A 19,217-nucleotide genomic window follows, 5' to 3' on the forward strand; every position below is an offset into this window, starting at 1 on the left:
GGCACCGAGGAGGCGACAAGCCGGGCAGCGCGGCAGGGCCCCCACACGGTAGGGCCACTACCGCGTGTCCCTGTGTCCCCCCCCAGCGGCCGCCGCCGCCCGCGCCGCCCTTCCCTCAGCCCCCGGCAGGGAGCAGCAGGGGGCCGCGGGCCGGGCACGGAGAGGCACGGGAAGGCACACGGGGGCACGCTCCGGCTCCCGGTGCCGCTCCCGGTGTCCCGGACCCCTCGCAAGGCCGCGGCCAGGCGCGGGCGGGCTCCCCGCAGGTGCGGGCGCCATGCGGGGCTCGGCGGCCCCGCAGCTGCCTCGGGCCGAGCCGGGGCGCTCCCGGCCGAGCCGGGCCGTTACCGGGCCGGGCCCGGCGCACCTCCGCGGGTGCGGATTATAAGGGGCCCGCTCTCTCCGCCCCCGAGCCCGGTCTCCCTCCGCCCCCGCCCGCGCTCCCCACCCCTTTCCTCCGGCCGCGGAGAAGGGCATGGAGTTGGCGGGAGCCTATAAAAGCCCCTGAGCGCCCCGCCGCCCGCACGGCGCTGCGGCAGCCTGGGCGCACCGAGCCGGCCCGGGGGCACCATGTCCCACCACTGGGGATACGGCAGTCACGACGGTGAGTGAGCCGCGGCCGTCCCGCTGGGCTGGTACCTGCCTCCCCGAGCGGCAGCGAGCGCTTTTTTTTTTTTTTTTTTTTTTATTTTCTCTTTTAACCTTGAGATGCCACCTGCGCTCGGGCAGCGAGCCAAGCGCGCCCCGCGGTTGGCCTGGAGCATCCTCAAGGCTCCGAGCGCCGTGCCCGTGCTTGGGTACCTGGGGGGGGCTCTGCAAGGGCGCCCCGGTAAGACCCCGGCTTCTCCCTCCGAGGCTCGGGGGCTGTCAGGTCCCCGCCTTGGTCCCCAGGTGGGATTTCCCCTCACATGCCTTGCGAGCACCCCCCCAGTTAGTGCGTTGTTAAAGCGCTGAGGTTTGTCCGAGTGTGGGTGTCCCCTGCATCCCCTGAGCTTTGCGGCTGTGCCCACCGAGCCGCTTTGTGCTGTCCCGCAGGACCCGCGCACTGGCACGAACACTTCCCCATCGCCAATGGAGAGCGCCAGTCGCCCATCGCTATCAGCAGCAAGTCCGCCAGGTACGACGCCTCTCTGAAGCCTCTCAGCTTCAGTTACGATGCCGGCACTGCCAAAAACATCGTCAACAACGGGCACTCCTTCAACGTGGAGTTCGACGACTCTTCCGACAAGTCAGGTGAGACCTCATCTTTGTGTGTGTAGGAGTAGGGATGGGAGAAACTGCCACTAACGCTGCTACTAATGCTAAAACTAAAATACCTACTGAGGCCACAAGGTTTTTTTCAAAGGCAAAAAGGTACCAAGGTCAGGATTCAACCCTTAAGGATTCAGCATCCCGCACTGCAAGAAAACTGAACTCCTGTTAGAAGAAAACTAAGTCTGTCTTGGTGGTTTTGAGCTTCCCTGCTTTAAACTCCAGAGAAGTGAATTGCTTCCTTTTTGTTTAAGTGAGAAATATTTGGATAGAGGCATGGATGTGCAGGGCTAAAAAAAAAAAAAAGATTATTTGACAATAACAGTATTAGGCATAGCTCATCATAAGCTAGCAACCAAATGGTTAAAAAGGCAAAATACATCATAGGAAGAAACAGGCCATAGAATAACAGAGGAATACAGTTAACAACTTGAAGCAGAAATAGTTTGGAAATAGTTTCTTTGGTTATCAAAATATTATTTCACATTTCTGAAGCCAATATGCTTCCAGGTTAGTACAGAAACAGAAGAATGATTAGAAAATACCTCTATGTTCTTCTGTAACTCAAACAAGCATTACCCCGGGCATTTCTTGACTCTGGGCTTTCTCGATAAAGTTAATATGTATATGACACATTCCTACAAAGTTTACTAGGAGGCAGTCTTTCCACAGTGTCTTATGGTTCATTTTTCTGTAGGGTGAATGAAATTAAGCATGGAATCCTGAAAACCTTTTGGCAACATTACTGAAAGGAATGGCCACACTGATGGACAAATGAAATCTAAGGCACAGTTACAACAAGGGTTTTGCAGGGTGTCCACAGTTGTAGTTTTTCAGCTGGCTGAACTTGCAGAAATTGTCACGCTGCTACAGTGAATGTGCCTCTATTTTTAATTTAGACAGCAAAAACAATCCCATTGTAGTCAGTGCCTTCTCTAGACACTGCCCGGTTTAACTTGCTTGAGCAAATGCCCTGTTTTGCTAAACACTTTCTTGGCAATGTCAGTTAGGGAATGGTGCTGAAAACAAATTAACCATGCCTACGAAACTTTTTTTTTTTTTTTTTTTTTTTTTTTTTCAGATAATGTAATACAAGGGTTTAAGAGACATTCAGCACTGCACTGAGAATTTGACTTTGTGTGTTATGATCTTTATACTGAACAGTGTTAGCTGGTCATCAGTGCTTCGGTTGTATAGATACACATAGGTCTCTATATAACTTATTCAGAACATCCACATTAATATCTGTATATTTAAAAAAAGCAAAAAGGGGTTCTGACTTAGTGTTTATTTTTTCTGAAGTACTGAGGAACTGAAGTTAAAGCACATGCCTTTTAGCAGTGTTGGGAGGAATAAGGTAAATGATACAAAGTACAAAAAATGGATTCTTCTTTTCACTAAGTCCATGCAAGTCTGCCCTCACAGTCATCCTGCTCTCACTGAGCCCAAAGGAAGCAGGTTCAGGTCCTCATAGTATAACAAAACTATTACTTGGTCACTTTGTGCATGTATAGATTTGGAATGACAGTGAAAATTAGTTTGTATTTGGCAACTTGGGAGGAAAAAAATGGCAGAAACTTGTATTAAAGAAATGTCTGTAGGAAGAATGCTCTTTATGAGACAAGTCAGTGCAGAACCAGAACATCTGTGACAGGGATCCTCTGACAGATAGGCAGTGACACAGCTTTCAGAGTGGGAGGATAGGAGCTGCAAGTAGAAATATTCTCAGTAGTTTTATTAGTGAATCAGAAACTGATGAGTATTTAAAAAGAAAAACAACATTAAACATAACTCTGTGAATCCAGGTAAGGGTGGATCCTTCAATATCACACTTCCTATTGACAATTACAGTGCATAAAATGTAACTGGCAGCACACTTATTGGCTTCATTTGTATGCAGTTAACTAGGTAACCTACTTTCTTTACAGAAAATAAAGCTGTCTTTGACTTGACTGTGCTTGATTCACTCCAATTTCTGAATTTTGAGACTAACAGTACAATGATCTCTCAAATTCTTGGTTAGACATTCAACAACAGTCACAATGAGAAATTACGTGAAAGTATGTTATGTTCTGTTATATTTTACAGAAAACAATGGGACAAAATCCTGTAAATACTTCCGATAGGCTATAGTGCTTGCTTCCATGAGCTGTCCTGTATGCTGTAAGGAATTATCTGTGGTAGTAGGCATAAAATGAAGTAATAAGATCATTGTTTGTGTATAATCTTCAACACCTGAGTAACAGCATGCAAAGAAGTAGATCCATTCATTAAGAATATTCAGGCACATAACTAATGACACTAAAGTAAAATGAACAGCAGTTCTGTGTATTTAATGTCTTTTTGAAGACTTCTCTTCAGGGTATGCAAAATTAGTTCTTGTAATGAAAAGGACAGGTAGTAATGGTATAGTAAAATAGGCAAGAAAGCTAAAATGTGTTTGGATAAAAATCCCTGAAAATAGTTGTTACTTATTTCTTTGATTTAGAAAATACTTACTTTGAATATTGTTGATCACAAGTTAAAATCAAGGAGATACCAGAATATTCAAGAGTTTTTGTATAGAATATTTCCCCCCCCCCCCCCCCAAAAATAAAGTTTGTGTATATATTACATTTGTACATACAAGTATGTAGCCTGTAGCTTCTGTTTGTATCAATGAGAAATAGAAAGTTTAAAAGGTAAAAAAAATTGTACTTCTTAAAATATCCCTTCTATATATTTTGGCATAAGGATGTAAAAAAAAAAAAAACTTTTTTTATACAAAAGATTGTGTGCAATTTATGCGACTAATGTATCTTCATAGAAGATGTGTTCCTCTCTGCCCTTTTAGGTCTTTACTAGTAAGTGGAGCTCTATAGATGTAGCTCTTGATGCAGTTTACAATTAACTATCCCTATGACCTATAAAATTTTCCTTTACAAAGATGTTTGAAAAATAAAATGCTAAAATCATTGTGATAGCTTTAGAACCTGACTTTGTTCTACTTTCTTGTTAATTCTCTTAGATACCCTTAGATGTTACTAAGCATGCTTTAAAAAAATCCCTATTCCTAAGCAATTACACACCAACCTTCTATTTCAGTTCTTATAGTACAACCTTTGAATTTCATGGCTTATGTGACAGCTGTTATATTCCAGAATACAGTTCTAAAGCCTAAGTCAGTTCCTGAAGTGTATTCCCTTCATATTTCACAGCTGCTAGTTGATAGAAATGGTGTACGGAAAGTAAACTGACAAATCAGTATTGCCTTTTTTAAACATTTTTATTTACTGAAATTCCATGATTTTCTCTTAGTTAAAATAATGTCTTCTATCGTGTTTCCGTGCAGTGTTTTGGAATGTTTTTTGGGCTTGTACGTAGAAAAGAAATAGTGAACTTCTGCCTTCGGTTGTTACTTAGTTTCTCTTCTCCTTCTGCTCTTGCAGTTGCTTTCTTAAATCTCATGTCCATTGTCTTGTAATAAGTGTGAAAATTCAAGTATTTGCAGGCATTTGTGATTAAAACTTCTATAATTTTAAATAAAAGCAAAAATTCTATATGGTAAGTGTTGCTAGGAATAAAAGTACAAATTTAGGCCTGTCCACTCTTGTGTTCTGGGACTTGGCCATTGACATATGTGTCAAGCAAATGGTGCTGATAACCACTGAACTATAATAATGCAACTTATTTTAAAAGCTTTATGGCAAAGGAGAGAGTTGTCTCATTCAGGGTACCTACTTAATGATATTAAACACTTTATATTGTAGTCTGTATCACTTTAATCACTGTAAAAGATAGAAACAAATGGCAACTTCTCAGAGCTGTAAAACCACAGGAAGTGACTTTGCTCAAGAAAGCCTCGAGCATAAAAGCACTTGTGTAACATACGTATAACTTGCTCTCAGAGTAAGTTCTGTGGAAAACTTCTCAGAATTCACCTAAAACCTGACATACAAGTGGGAAATACTCACAGGAGTAAGCTCTGTATTCTGTATTTTCTGATCTTGTGTTTGATCTTATGAAAGGAAGAAGTCAATCAAAAGTTACTTTGTAACAAAAATATTAAAATATCATATCTTAGTTGTAGAACCTGACAGAAGTTCATTGCAACTATGGTGTAAGTCTCTAAAGACATTACTAAATGTAGTAGTCATTTTCACATGTGGACTACTCTTACTTGTTTCCTCTTCCTTTCTTGCTGCTGAGCTAGATAGAGATAATACTGAAATCCATGAGAGTCCCAAGTAAATCATAATACATTTTTACGGAAATTCAGTCATGGTGGAACCTTACAATTATGAGGAGACCTAGGGAAGTGAAACACTATTGACCTTGGTACCAGCACCCCTAGAGAGACTCTCAGTAGTTGTAATCAATTACCCAATTCTTCCTATAACGGGCAATATTAATGAGGACACTTAACTGTCTTGGATTTTGACTCACTGTAGACAGAGCAATCCATTTTGTTGTATTTGAGTTCAACAGTCAGTGCAGTAGCGCTGCTTGGTTGGCAGTGAGGTACACTGAAAGTTGTGCCACTGGTGCTCTTTTCCTATGCTTCTACCACAGCGGGTAGACTGAGGAAAAAACACGCAGGTCTGCTGCCTTTAAGGCAGAACTTTTAATCAGTCACTGTCACTGGTCTATTTTTAGGCTTCCCAGCTCTGAAGATGCAACATTATCCACACCAGAATAATATTGCACATTATTGGTATACAGTCACAGGTTGAAGCTCCAGAATAAAATGTGGGCTAAGCAATGTCCTAACCCATCTGAATCATAAATCAGGGAACCGATTGCTTACAGCTCTAGGGGACTGTTTTCAGACAGCTGCTTGTGTGTCGCAAGTATTTTTGTGCACTGCTTGACTAGGAAGTCAGAGGTCCCAGAAGATGTGTGATCATTAAGGCATTCTCTGTTCAACTAGTATTGCTAGAAGCTGCAAAGCCTCAGCAAGCAGGTGACTTGAGTATAGCACTGGTGCTTCAAGGAACTGAAAAGGAAGATGAGAGGGCTTGAGGTCAGCCCTGCTGGATTCAGGACTTCATTTCTTTACAGAGCTCAAAAGTGCCCTTCTTGACTTATACCATTAAAAAAACAAACAAACAAAAAAAAAAACTTTTGAGCAGAAATTTGACATGGCTTGTGCCTATAGGTATCCTGGCAACTTCCTTCACTTCTTCCAAATGACTCCTCTAGAGGTGTTTCTGTGCAAAACCAGGAGAAACCAGTTAACTGTTAGAAGCTGAGTAAAGGGGGACTGCTGAGTGCATAGAGGCCATGCTCTCCCCTTCCTTGAGTTCATCCATCCTTTGTTACACCTCAAAGTAGTAAGAGCACTGTGTCAATACAAAATTTCCAATACTGTAAGCAACCTCTGAGATAAGTGTTACAGTTACTGCCATCAGATATTAAGTAAATTGTTACTCTTAAGAGAATCTTAATGCTTCCAACTCAGTACTTTTGAAGTCATTGTCAGCTCATAAGGGGTGACAGGTGAGGACTGAATGCTGATCAAGGAGTCGTTACAGCACCTTATGACTCACGCAAAAATCTCCATTTATGAGATGATATCAGAAATAAATTCCACTGGTCCCAGGGAGCAGTGGATTTTGCTGTGGTTGACTGAAGTGAATACTGAATTGTACCTTTCCTGTACTAGGAACAATAAATACATCATATTATGTGAACAGATTATTAACATACCATCTAATTTTTGTGTCATGTTTAATATTCACAAGCTGCATCTGTAAATGCGCAAATAGCAACTTGTCTTGCCACTACTCCTTAATTCACTATAAGTAGTAAGTGGATGTTTTCATTTATGTAGGTGTGTATGCACAAACGTTTAGGTGCACACAAACACATTTACACTTAGATGTGCCACAGACTTTCCCACATATCTGTCTCTTTGAATCATGCACACAAGGGGCCTTTTTGAAAGACCTGAAGGGATGAGGAGGAAAGACAAGAACGTAAATGCCTTTGGATGCTTAAGCAGGTCAGAGTCTGTCTGGCTGCTACCCAGCCTGTAGGAAGTAGTTCAGCTGGGGTGAATCGAAATCACTGAGCAGCTGCTGATACACATGTTAGCAGCACTGCTACGTTTTGGCAGATGTTTCATTCTGGTCTATCTCTCTGGAACATCCTTGCTGCCTTATCAGACTAACCCTCTAGCAAGGTCAGAGCAGGGTTTTTTTTAGGAGATACCAATTACATAGGTTTTCTCTTGGTGAAGCACGTTACAGATGTATCTGTAAACATGATCCCTACAGTTACATCCTGTCTTACTCTCGTGCTTGCCATGATATAGTGTCCTGGGAGGAATGTTTGAAAGAGATAATGTAAAGAAGGAAACATCTCACAAAATGTGATGTTCTACACTCCATGTTTCACAGAAGTGACAGCTCACCCCAACTGAACTCTTCAGTCTGTCAGATGGGGAAGCCCATCCTTGCATAAGAACACAAGGCTAATCCCTGAGCATCCTCATAAGAGCCTTTTTTGTGCCATTTATAGTGCATGGTGCTCAAGATTATTTTTTTCTCAAGTAGTGCTTCTTCTACTTTATCTCTGCAGGGTCTGTTTTCTAGCGTACAGATGTCTGCAAATACACAAATGCCTACAGAACATTAACAATAATGTATATGCTGTGCATGTATTTATGTGAGCACATACATACAAAGCCATATACATGTGCACATGTATTGTAGGCTGGTACAAAGCCATGGCTTTCTTTTTACCAAAGCAGTGTGTTTGCAAGTGGGTTGTCCTCAAAGGTAGATGTTGTAACTGTCCTGCTGCTATGTTCTTGTTTCATGGTATCTCAATTAGAGCTTAATTTCTTAAGTTTTGAGCTCTGGACATCCATCATGCTTTAGTGGAAGAAATTTTGTCGTCAATGATTTCCATGTGAAGAACATTTTCTCATTCTGGATTTTCTCAGAATGACAAACTTCAGCGTAGCATTTTTTCTTATTACACTAAACTGTACAGTAGGAGGGAATTCATTCTGACTCATGAAACAATCTTGTAGTTCAGCCATTTAGATTACCCCTTTGACAAGTTTATTGCCTTAATGAGATTTATTAGTCTCCTGTCCTGTTACATCCCTATACAGGGAGGTAACTACAGCAACAGTAATTCCACAGTATTCCTGCAAAACTTAACATGTGGCTGCTGCCACTTCCTGGGAAAAAAAAAAGAGAGAGAGAAGCAATTTGCAGTGTTTTTATACAAAGCCATCCTGTTCTACATGGGAAAGGTAACTACCCAGTGTCTCGCCTTTAAGCACAACATTGAAATTGTGTGGCCTCAGCAAACGGCTGCCCCAGGTGCAGCACAATGCCCCCTTGATTTCTGTGCATGTCCAATATCCTATGACCACGTAATGGAGACAGACATAGTTCACCTTTATCCAAGAAACCCCACAGACATTAATAGCACAGTTCATGTGGTTGTTTAACTTCCCGAATTAGCTCTGCTAATACTTATTTTCACCTAATTTAGATTATGTTATGAGATCATTTAATAACAGTGCAATATAATTGCTGGATGTTACTAGCATAATTTCTTCAGTAATTGGTAGAAGGTTGAAATCATAGTTACTATTTCTTAATCTAAGCAAATTGGCTCCAAATTTATGTCACTGCACCATTTCAAATAACTGTCAAATGGAAGAAAAGTTGCATTTTCAAGCTGTTACCTCTTGTATTGCTGTTATGTCTGTGGAGACCAGGCTACTGATGTAGATTTTGTTGACAATGATGAATCTGTAAGAAAAGAACATGCTTTCCAGGTCGGCTGGTGCTGTCTTCGCTCTGCATCTGAAGCTATGCTATATAACAAAAGGGAGCATAGCTACATACATATTTCCAGGATGGTTTTGAGTAGTACTGATTTCAAAAGGAAGAAGCTAATGCTCAGGGGCTCAACTATGGATCAAATTTTTCCCATCCCTCAAAAAAGGGGATGGAAAGGTTGGACATCTGTCTTCAGTGGGGCCTGAACTGGTGTTAGTGTCACATGAGACAGGGATAGGAAAGTTCCCAGATGCTGCTCAGGTTCTTGAGGAGGTTTTGCTTTCCAAAAGCTGGTAGCATTTATTCATGGTTAAAAATGCTTGCACTGGAAAAAAAAACGAAGTTCCAACATTTCTACTTTGCATTTTAAGTTTGAATTTTACTTCCTTGGAAAGGCTGGAAAATATTAAGGAAAAATAATAACTGCTTAATGGAGGGTAGAACAAGAAGAGCTGTTGTGTAATTAAGCCTGCTGAATTTGTATTCATTTCCACTAATCTAATTATTACTTTCTTTGAATGCTCTGCTGTGAGTCAAAATAAGCTAGTGCTGGATTTGAGAACCACAGAATGAGAAAAGTAAGCAAAAACTGCAAAGAGATTTTTGTGCATCCTTTGAGTTTTATGAAACTACAGCAAACTTTAAGTAGAAATAACACTGCAAATGGATTTAAGACGATTGCATGGTTCTGCTCTTCAGCATGCTTTCCATCGATTAATAATGGCAGATTAACCTGTGCTGCGCTAGTGCTTTTGGAGGTTTGGGAATGGTGAAACCTCGGTCCATTTGTATCTGCAACAAGCCACAAGTCCATTAGCCAAAGGAACTGAAGCTGAAACACTGAAACTCCATGGCATTGTCTTTAAATGAAACATGATATTGAGTGGATTAAATGATTTTGCATCTGTAAAGACATAGCAACTGATTGCTTCATTTTAAAACAGAACTAACACACATTCACAGTAGCCATTCTGAAAAAAAAAACCAAAAACACAAAAACAACAACAACAAAAAAACACCTGTTCTGATTTGTAGTACTGTGCTTGAATCAGTTATGCTTCTTGGCAATTAGCACATGCAGAAACACAAAAGTAGAATAAAAGGTGTGCCTATTCAATTACTTTAAGTAGCCATTCCTCTTCGTATCACATAGCTTGGCGGTAGGTAGGGTAACTCTTGGTCTGCTGGCTGTTCAGCGTTGGCTACAGTATCTGAAATTACAAGGACTGCATTGGAACATATATTCACATTTTTCAAACAGAAATGCATGTTGGCAGACTTCTAAATGTATTTGCCAAAGATGGAGCCCCAGGCAAATGCTAAATTTGTCCACTGAAACAAATTTTGCATGTGTAATGCACACAAGTGGAAACTAATGTGTTTCATTACATCTTACGTTTAATTTTCCTGTATTCCAGATTTTTAGTCAAATCCTTCTCACCACTTTGAGCTCCCCCATTGCCAAGTATCCATGGGCATGTTTGTCCATGCTTGCGTATAATCAGAATTATTCAAACATGAACAGACAGTGACCTTTTCCTATCTGCATTTGATGTATATTTTCACACATGCACTTGTGATACTTACATGTCTAGACTAATTGCAAACTGAGAGGCAAGCATCTTTACTCCACAGAACCATTTTGTTTGTGGCACGTAAACAGAACACACTTACACGTAATAACTGATGTCAACACTCTTCTGTCACTCTTATTTATAAATTTACTTTCTATATTGAAGGAGAAATTGATCTCTAATATATACAGAACTTCAAATGACGTTTTAAAAGTATTTTTGATTTTTAAAATATTAATTCCTTAAAGATTTAATTGTGATTTTGAGACTTAGAAAAAGCACAAACCACTGTGAGACCTTGCTCCAATAACTTAGATAAATAGCTCTATTGAACAGAACTATTTGCTATCGTTTTGTGCTTTATGCTGCACTGGAGGAGACATTGTCTGTGCCTTGAGCATTTGGCAGAAATGGGGCTTGATCCTGCATATCATAATGGTGGTGGTTACAGTTTTAAGTAGAAGGTTAAAACTAACAAGCATAGGTGCCCAAGGGAACTTGCTCCTGTATAACTGAATGTGTGGCTGGGCACTCCACTTACCTCAGTCATGTAGCAGGAATAATGTCAAACCATGGAGAGCATAAGTGAATGCCTTATTTCCAAACCCTATTTTAAAAAATTGGCCTCTGCAGGTGTTGCCATTCCCAGCACCATTTTTTAAACTCACTCTTGAGGAGTAAAAGATGGGATGGACGAGAGATTTCAAAGTCACATCTCTGCAATTCCTTGCACTGTGCCCAGTGCTTTACCTTGCTGCGTCCCACAGCTAACAGGTGTGAGGGTTTAATTTGGAGCCAAAAGCTTTTTACTCAATCCAATTCACCACAGGATTTGCAGGATTTGCCTAAATGGATAAAGTGTCCAAAATAAAGGAACCAAGTACATTAGTAAGTAAAAGATGATTTGGTCTTCAGCTGTGCTTTCATAAAATAACTCTATGTAGGGCACTTACAATGGCTAGTCTTTGGACCTTTCCTTGGATTTTTTCTTTGGTGACAGAAAAGTTACATCCTTAGCTCTTCCCTCATCACTTGTAATATTAGCATGCCTATTAAATTGCTGATGAGACTCACTATAAAGTCACTTATGTTTTTATATGTTTATTACTGATTTTGGCTTTTTGCAGCAATGTGCCATTGAAGATAATCTGGAGTAGCATGGCAGCATGCAGAGCAATAAACTGTAATTCACTCGGAAGACTTGAGATGGATGTTCCTCTTTGAAGTGAGACCTGACAGCAAAGGTTACGGGAGATGCTAACAGAGTCCCTTTGCTTTGCAGTGCTGCAAGGGGGAGCACTGGATGGAGTCTACCGGCTGGTGCAGTTTCACATTCACTGGGGATCCTGTGAGGGCCAAGGGTCTGAGCACACTGTGGATGGTGTGAAGTATGATGCAGAGGTAGGACATGCTTTGCCTTTCCAGTTTTTTGGGTGTAATGAGCATGGTAGCAGCAGCTCTACAAACCTTCAAAGGGCAAGAAACTGGGGGGGTTACCATAAAAGATTTTGGTACAGTGCTGCTTCAGGAACTGAACATAACTGTGATTTGCATTGATAGATAGAAGAAATGGCCCCACAAATTTATCAGCTTTGCTGCTTTTTGATAGGAGTTTTTCTTCTCCAAAAAAATCTCACCATTGCCTCACATCTGTTCACAGTACCATAACTACTTGCTCAACTTGAGTTGCAGATATGAGGAGACAACAGATGTACTTCAATTAGAAATAACATTGAAATAAAAAAGAAAAGAACATCCTGGCTAACATGACCTGGAGATTATTTTAATACTCTTTTCAAAGACTTTCCATGACAGGGCAGGATAGTATTTAAAAAAAAACTCAAGAGTGGAGGTCAGATCTGTAATTAACGTCTATTCTGTCCTGACACTGGACAATCATGTCTTTCAGCATTGATAAGAACTCCAGAATACACAGCTACATCAAAAGTACTATATCAAAATCCTGCAGGCTGCATGCAGGAAGAACTCATTCTGAAGATAACAGGAATTTTACCAGACTAAAAGCAGAAAGATACAGCCCAGAGTTTGCATTTAAAACTCATCTGGGAATAAGAGTCAGAAGCAAAGTAAAATGCATGACAGAAATCTCTTTGCATAAATGAAACTTCAAAGTTAATGAATGATTCAACAAATTCTGAACTGTACACAAAAGTTTTAAATCTCAGCAGTAAAACACCATCTGCTCTTAATGTTTAATAAATTACTTCCCTGCATCCTCATTTGTAAAGTATTATGGATGGAATCTAATTTTCATAGTGCTTCTTGTTTTCTTGCTCCTAGCTTCATATTGTTCACTGGAATGTAAAATATGGAAAATTTGCTGAAGCTGTGAAACATCCTGATGGTTTGGCTGTAGTAGGCATCTTCATGAAGGTTAGTTAAACTTTTTTTCCTATTATTTGGATTAGTCCAGTATGTTCAGTGGTCCAGGTGGACCCAAGAGCCTAAAATACAGAATAAGACAGCATTATGCTGTACCACATAAGCCCAGAGCAGACTAGATGGTACTCCAAATTCTTGGTTTTCTGTACATATGAAAATTGTACACCTACAGTGGAGTATGACTGCCATCCACCTCTGTAGCAACCGACCAGCAGCATGCTAGCCTCCATCATGACAGTGACACTGCCATAACCCTATCAGAGAAAGATGATATGCATAACTGACACAGTAATATATGTATGAATCTGTGGTATGACCAGCCTAAATAGCATCTATTTTCTTTTTACTGCTATTGTTAAACGTCTAGAGCATTTTTTCTCAGCTGAATTGTCTTCACAGCTAATTGAAGAAGGTGATTGTGACCCAGCAGTGTGCACTCTGTCCTGGCTTCACCGTTCTATTATGAGGGTGACTTCTGTGAAAAAAAGAACAGCTCAAGTCCAAAAATAGACCACATACTGTAAAAGAAAATAACTTTATTCCGTCCAGTGTCCTTGGCTGACCCATTTGTGCTGACTGTCAACTGGCATGATTTTACAGAGACAGTTTCAGTCACTTTTGCTGTAATACTGTTATGTAATGAAATGTTGCTATGAAAATGTGCTACAAAATGTTTCCTTGAGAATTCTAACATAAAACTAAAGGTGTCATGAGATTGCATGGTTACTTTTTTTTCATGTGGTTTCTATTACAGGTAGGGAATGCCAAACCTGAAATACAGAAAGTTGTTGATGCTCTGAACTCCATTCAAACCAAGGTAATATATGCTGTCTTGGACACTACCAGTCACAACCGTATGATCCAGAAAGTGGACTTCTGGATCAGTTTACTTCTTCCCAGTGGATCAGTTTACTTGTTCCCAATCCATTGCATTTATGAGAGTAAAATAAACCTTCATGCCATCAGCATGGATGCTCCTGTAATCCTAAATGCAAAGGAGATTCAAATTAATTACGATAAAGGGCAGATAATACTAGAAATGGTGATCATTTTTTATCTCCATTAATACATTTCCTGTTATTTCATCTGTATTTAAACCTATAGGGTAGGATTCATCTTCCAGATACAAATTTTGATCAGGATAAAACTTTAGGAAAAAAAAAGCCTTTCTGCATTTTAAATGGTATGAAGCATGTATGTGATCTTCATGAGCCAAGTAATGAGTAACTAAAGTTATTTATTGAGTAAGTAGGTACCTTCATAGTGGGTTAAGGCCTTTGCCAATGATAAATGTGGACAGGAAAGGTAAAGAACAAGGCTACACTGAAATCTTTGTCATCAGGCTCCCTGTGACATAAATGGATGTTGCCATTTACTTTAGCAGACAGTCCAACAGATCTCCCAGTTTCTGTATTTCCAGTAGGATCAGTGTCCATGGTATCTGAAATCTCATTGTTTCTTCAAGCAGGGACAGATCATATCTGTAAAAGAAAAGGCCATAAGTTCAACATTTGAAATGCTGAAATGTCTTGAAAGTCTTAAAAAATAAGAAATATAGTGCTGAAAGTACAGACTCCCGGTACATAATTCCAAGTGTACTGTAAGAAGCACTCAACACTGTATGCTAAACTCCATTTCTCCCTTCCTTCAAACATGGAGCTTCTGTAGAAGACTTTACAATGACAAGCTTGGTGGGTGTATGTTGTCTCTCCCTTGACAATAGCCTGCCTACTTTCCTTATTGTAGGGGAAGCAAGCTTCTTTCACAAACTTTGACCCTACTGGACTGCTTCCTGCATGTCGAGACTATTGGACATACCCTGGCTCCCTGACCACTCCACCACTGCTGGAATGTGTGATCTGGCATGTTCTGAAGGAGCCCATCACTGTCAGCCCTGAGCAGGTAGGTCTCCAGGGGACTGTGCCAATAGGTGTGTACCGACTGGTATGATATTGATTGCTTTGGTTCAGCTGTCCAAGTGATCTTTGAAATGGCAGTTTATGCTACTGCAGAGCTATGCAGGCTATTAGCTAGTGTCACATGTCAAAAATGCATATCTGAGCTGATTATGCTCTTCTGGCAAGCTCTACTATTTGTGGAATTAGAGGTTGACGTAAAATGTAAGGTTGTCCTCCATTTGGACACAGTCCAGGCAAAATGTGAGGAGTTTTAGAAATTTAATCAGGTTGGAGCTGCCATGTGGTAAAAAAATCTAGGAAAAGTGTAGGATGCATGGCAGGACCGGTTACACATGCAGAGTAAGTCTAGCATGCATTGTGAGCATCAGTAAATTTGCTGTACATGCAGTTACCTATCTGATTGTACTTGCCCTGAAAATACTGGGTTTACCACGCATCTGAAGAGCATTTATTCCGCATTTGCAGTCACACACTGTAGATCTGTAGTTAGTTTGTAGATCTTTGAGATCTTCCAGCATTTCCAGGATACACAGAACTCATTTTACAAGGACTATTCATCACAGAACAGACTGGGAAATCCCACGCAGAATTGTGACAATCCTAACAAAACTGCCTTGTTTGGAAGAGAGAAAACTTGCAGATTCCAAAGTCTGCTGTCTGAAAAAATCCCATTTTCTGTTGTGCAGCTTGAAGAGGATAGAACCTTCCTAGTGGGAAGGAGCTTATGCAGATTAAATCACTCCTGGCCCTAGCTTTCTGCACCATCCATTAATGAAATTACATAGAGGCAAGATTCTATCCTCGGGTTTGCATCTGTGTGCTTGGAAGATATAAATAGAATCTGGAGCCTATAAATATAAGCTAGCCCTGAAGGGCTTTAGTTTACCCTTCAAACTTTTAAATCCCTTTTATGAATGGCAGCCATGCTAAAACTATACACATAATTCTAGGAGTTTTATTTAGCTGATATGAAAAAAGTGCAACTGATCTGTTGGGATATAACATGATAAAAGATAGGATAAATGACAAGGAAGAACTATTGGAAATCTATTAATAAACTGCAACTTTTAAGTTGATGCTGTTTGATTATTTTAAACTATTGGTATTGATGATCCAAGGCTTGCAAATGTGGTTTTATTATAGGGCAGGAGCATTTTCACCAAAATAGAATTGTTTTTCCTACTACACCTACTTCCACCACCTACAAGTGGTAAACAACACCACTTGTTTCTCCCACACAGACCCCTCCATATTACAATCGACATTTCAAAGATGAATTTGAGATCAAAACAGTGCGTGTGGCAGCTTGCCTTTTCATTCCAAAACTGATCAAAACAAGAAAGCATAAAGCAGAGTATTGACACTGGATTTAAGTTGAATTGGTTTTCTAAAGATAAATAAAAGCTGGATGAGTGGACTCTGTGTATACACGAGTCCATTATCATTTGCTGCAGTGACAGTTCCTGGTAGAGGCTGAGCTCTGAACTTCATTCCTGTTGGGTCCTGAAGGTAAAGGCCTCCTGGGCTGGTCACTGCCTGGGGTCTTCCTAGCTCAATAAAGGAAAGCCTGACTTGGAGTCTGACTCATACAAAATCCCTCCTACATATTTCTGTCAGCAGTTCCGGTTGGCTTGTGAGATCACATCTGGGGCAGGTTTTATTTTGACACAGTCTTCTTTTTAGTAGTTTTGGAGATGCTCACTTAGACATCAAGGTGCTTTTATTATGGCAGACTATGCAAACGCCAATTTCACTTTAGGACAAGCACCTTACTCTAAGACCTTGCAGTATGCTCCTGTTGATGTGGAACAGTTTCCCTTCTCACAGTATTTGAAAATCAAGATATCTTGAATGAATTTGGTTATTTTAATTTGTACCTAAGGATAAGGTTTTTTGTTTGTTTGTTTTTAAATATCAAGCGGACAAAGCAATTCAACTTTCAAAAGAACTGAAACATTACAACTTTCAAAGGGCTCTGAAAGGGTTTCAATTCAGATGTAGACTGAGGACAAACAGCTCTTTGTGCACAGAGTTCAGAAAACATGTGCCCTAGGTCTTTGTTTTCTGTGCCACCTTAGTTCTTTCTAGGATATTTTGTTGCCACGAGAGCCTGTGTCGAGCAGGAAATGGTGTGGATGACGTGTCGAGATACGTGGATGGTGATGTCACCTCTAAACCATTAGTGCTAATGAAACTTTGAGTTGGACCTCTGGCTCAGGCCTATGGTGTATAGTTCAGGTAGTCCTGTTGAAACAAGCATGCATTTGAGAATATTTGTTCCTTTTTCCACAGATGTGCAAACTCCGTGGCCTTTGCTTCAACGCTGAGAATGAGCCCGTGTGCCACATGGTGGACAACTGGCGCCCATGTCAGCCTTTGAAGAGCAGAGAAGTCAGAGCTTCCTTCCAGTAACCTCAGCACTCAGTGTGTTAGGAATTGCTGTGTTTGTGAGGAACCCTTTTTGCTAAGCACAAATCAAACCTTTGCCATGTGTGCCCTGGCAACATCTTGTCTCCCAGGTCCATTCTTTCTTTTGCTCTGCATCTAAAATGCCAGCTAATGAAATGTGAAAGGTCTTGGCCAAACAGGAATAGGTTCTTTATGTGTGGGGCTGGGGGAAGCCTTGGGGTGGGCTGTGTGCATTTTGATGAATTACTGTGACTGACAACTTTGGTATCACAATACATTGGCTGTTTGGGAGAGCATATGGTGATAGCAAAATAAGCCATTCTAAGAAACCTCATCCACAAGTGTGGTAGTACACATAACTAATGATAACTTGAAGCTTTGTCAAAAGCACAGGAATACAGAATATAGATATGCTTTAGGAAAAAAAAAGTATATTGAGGAAGAAAAGTAAAATGAATATTGAGAATTAGATTTAGATTTTAAGCAACTGACGTAAATATTTTTAAGACCGTTTTACATTTTTACCCATGCTATCAACAACATTATGTCTTAATGGTAGTATGTTGAATTTTTTAATTAAAAATGTCCTAAATTAAGTATTATCTTTAAAAATTGTTATTACCATAGAATACAAAGTATCTTTTCATTGAAATAATATATGCTCTAATTTAAAGAGGGAAACAATAATGTATTTTAGATAACTTCTCTAATAAATCTATACTTATATTTTTGCTTCCAATCTGTTATTTTAATTCAGAAAAGGAGTTACTAATCTGTTCACACCATTGCATATTAAACATAATTAATAAACATTTAGGATATCAGGAATGAGTTTCAATGATACTGAAGATGAATGCAAAACTATATGGATGTTAGGACATTTTCTCTAAGTAGCTGTCTGATAGACAGCAGTAGGAAGTAGTAGTTTTGAGCCACCACTACAAACTTTCATCGAATTTGACCACATAATAAAAGATCCCCTCACAAGAATTTTGAACAAAATCATACTGCAGAACAGGCTTCTCCCAAACTGGTTGCATAAATGTTGCTGCCCTTATGTGACAGCACCAAAACAAAGAGCCTTATATTTATGCAGAACATCAACACAATCCTTTTCTCCAACAAAACCAAATAGTTTCGAGACTGCATCCCCAGTTTGCTTTTTAGCCTCACGGTACCATATGTGAATGATTTCAACAGAAGAATTTTCAACAGGAAAACTGCTGAGTAAGACAATAGCTTCCAATAACTTCCATTGATGGATCAGCTGAGTTCTTTCGATGTCATGAACATGTATGCAATAAATACCTAAGTGTAAATCTGGTCTAAATACACAGGATCCGAGCAATACTTTTCAGGCTTCTGGCTGTTGTGGGAGCAGGCATCTTCAAAACTCTCATCTGACTGGATTCTGTTACTAGTTTCTAAGACAATTTATTGATGAGCTTCCTACCACATCAGGGATAACTTTGTAATTTATAAAATATCAGATAGGCAGGTGAGGTCCCCAGGCATCTTAAGCAACTGAGATGGGAATGAAGCCTTCTCAGAGTGCATCCAAAAATCTTCAGAAAATTCTGCCAAATTTCCCTCCTTGAAATGCTTTCCTATTTAAAAACAGAAACAAAAACAGCCAATCCCACCCCACCCCCCCTCCAAAAAAAAAATCAATCAAACAAACAAACAAAAAAACACCAGAGAAACAAAATCTCTCTTCTCCATAGGTCATTTGTTCTAGGTTCAGCTTTTCTGAATATAGCTCTGGAGGTACTTGTCTCTTCCAAGCACAGCTGTGTTGAGTAATTGAAATTTTTTGTGTTCAGTGGTTTGAATACCTTTCTGACTCACCCAGATTTTTGAGTACTACACTTGTGTCC

At 40.1% G+C, this 19,217-nt stretch overlaps 1 protein-coding gene across 1 annotated transcript; it reads left to right on the forward strand.

Annotated features, from left to right (window-relative positions):
* The first annotated feature begins 243 nt into the window (after positions 1–243).
* Positions 244–18,667, forward strand: LOC118247955 (carbonic anhydrase 2). Its single transcript, XM_035546420.2, has 7 exons — positions 244–604; positions 1,036–1,233; positions 11,892–12,010; positions 12,911–13,003; positions 13,767–13,829; positions 14,759–14,914; positions 17,224–18,667. The coding sequence occupies exons 1-7, from the start codon at positions 571–573 to the stop codon at positions 17,341–17,343; spliced, it is 783 nt and encodes a 260-aa protein (XP_035402313.1). The 5' UTR covers positions 244–570; the 3' UTR covers positions 17,344–18,667.
* Positions 18,668–19,217: the final 550 nt, after the last annotated feature.

The sequence above is a fragment of the Cygnus atratus genome, chromosome 2 (genome assembly GCF_013377495.2).
Source record: "Cygnus atratus isolate AKBS03 ecotype Queensland, Australia chromosome 2, CAtr_DNAZoo_HiC_assembly, whole genome shotgun sequence".
Taxonomy (NCBI): domain Eukaryota; kingdom Metazoa; phylum Chordata; class Aves; order Anseriformes; family Anatidae; genus Cygnus; species Cygnus atratus.

Bases quoted from the DNA above. Each gene is read 5' to 3' on its own strand.
- LOC118247955 (XM_035546420.2), top strand. From the start codon at position 571: ATGTCCCACCACTGGGGATACGGCAGTCACGACG. The intron at 13,004-13,766 runs GTTAGTTAAACT...TTTCTATTACAG, and splicing joins TAGTAGGCATCTTCATGAAG to GTAGGGAATGCCAAACCTGA. The intron at 13,830-14,758 runs GTAATATATGCT...TCCTTATTGTAG, and splicing joins TGAACTCCATTCAAACCAAG to GGGAAGCAAGCTTCTTTCAC.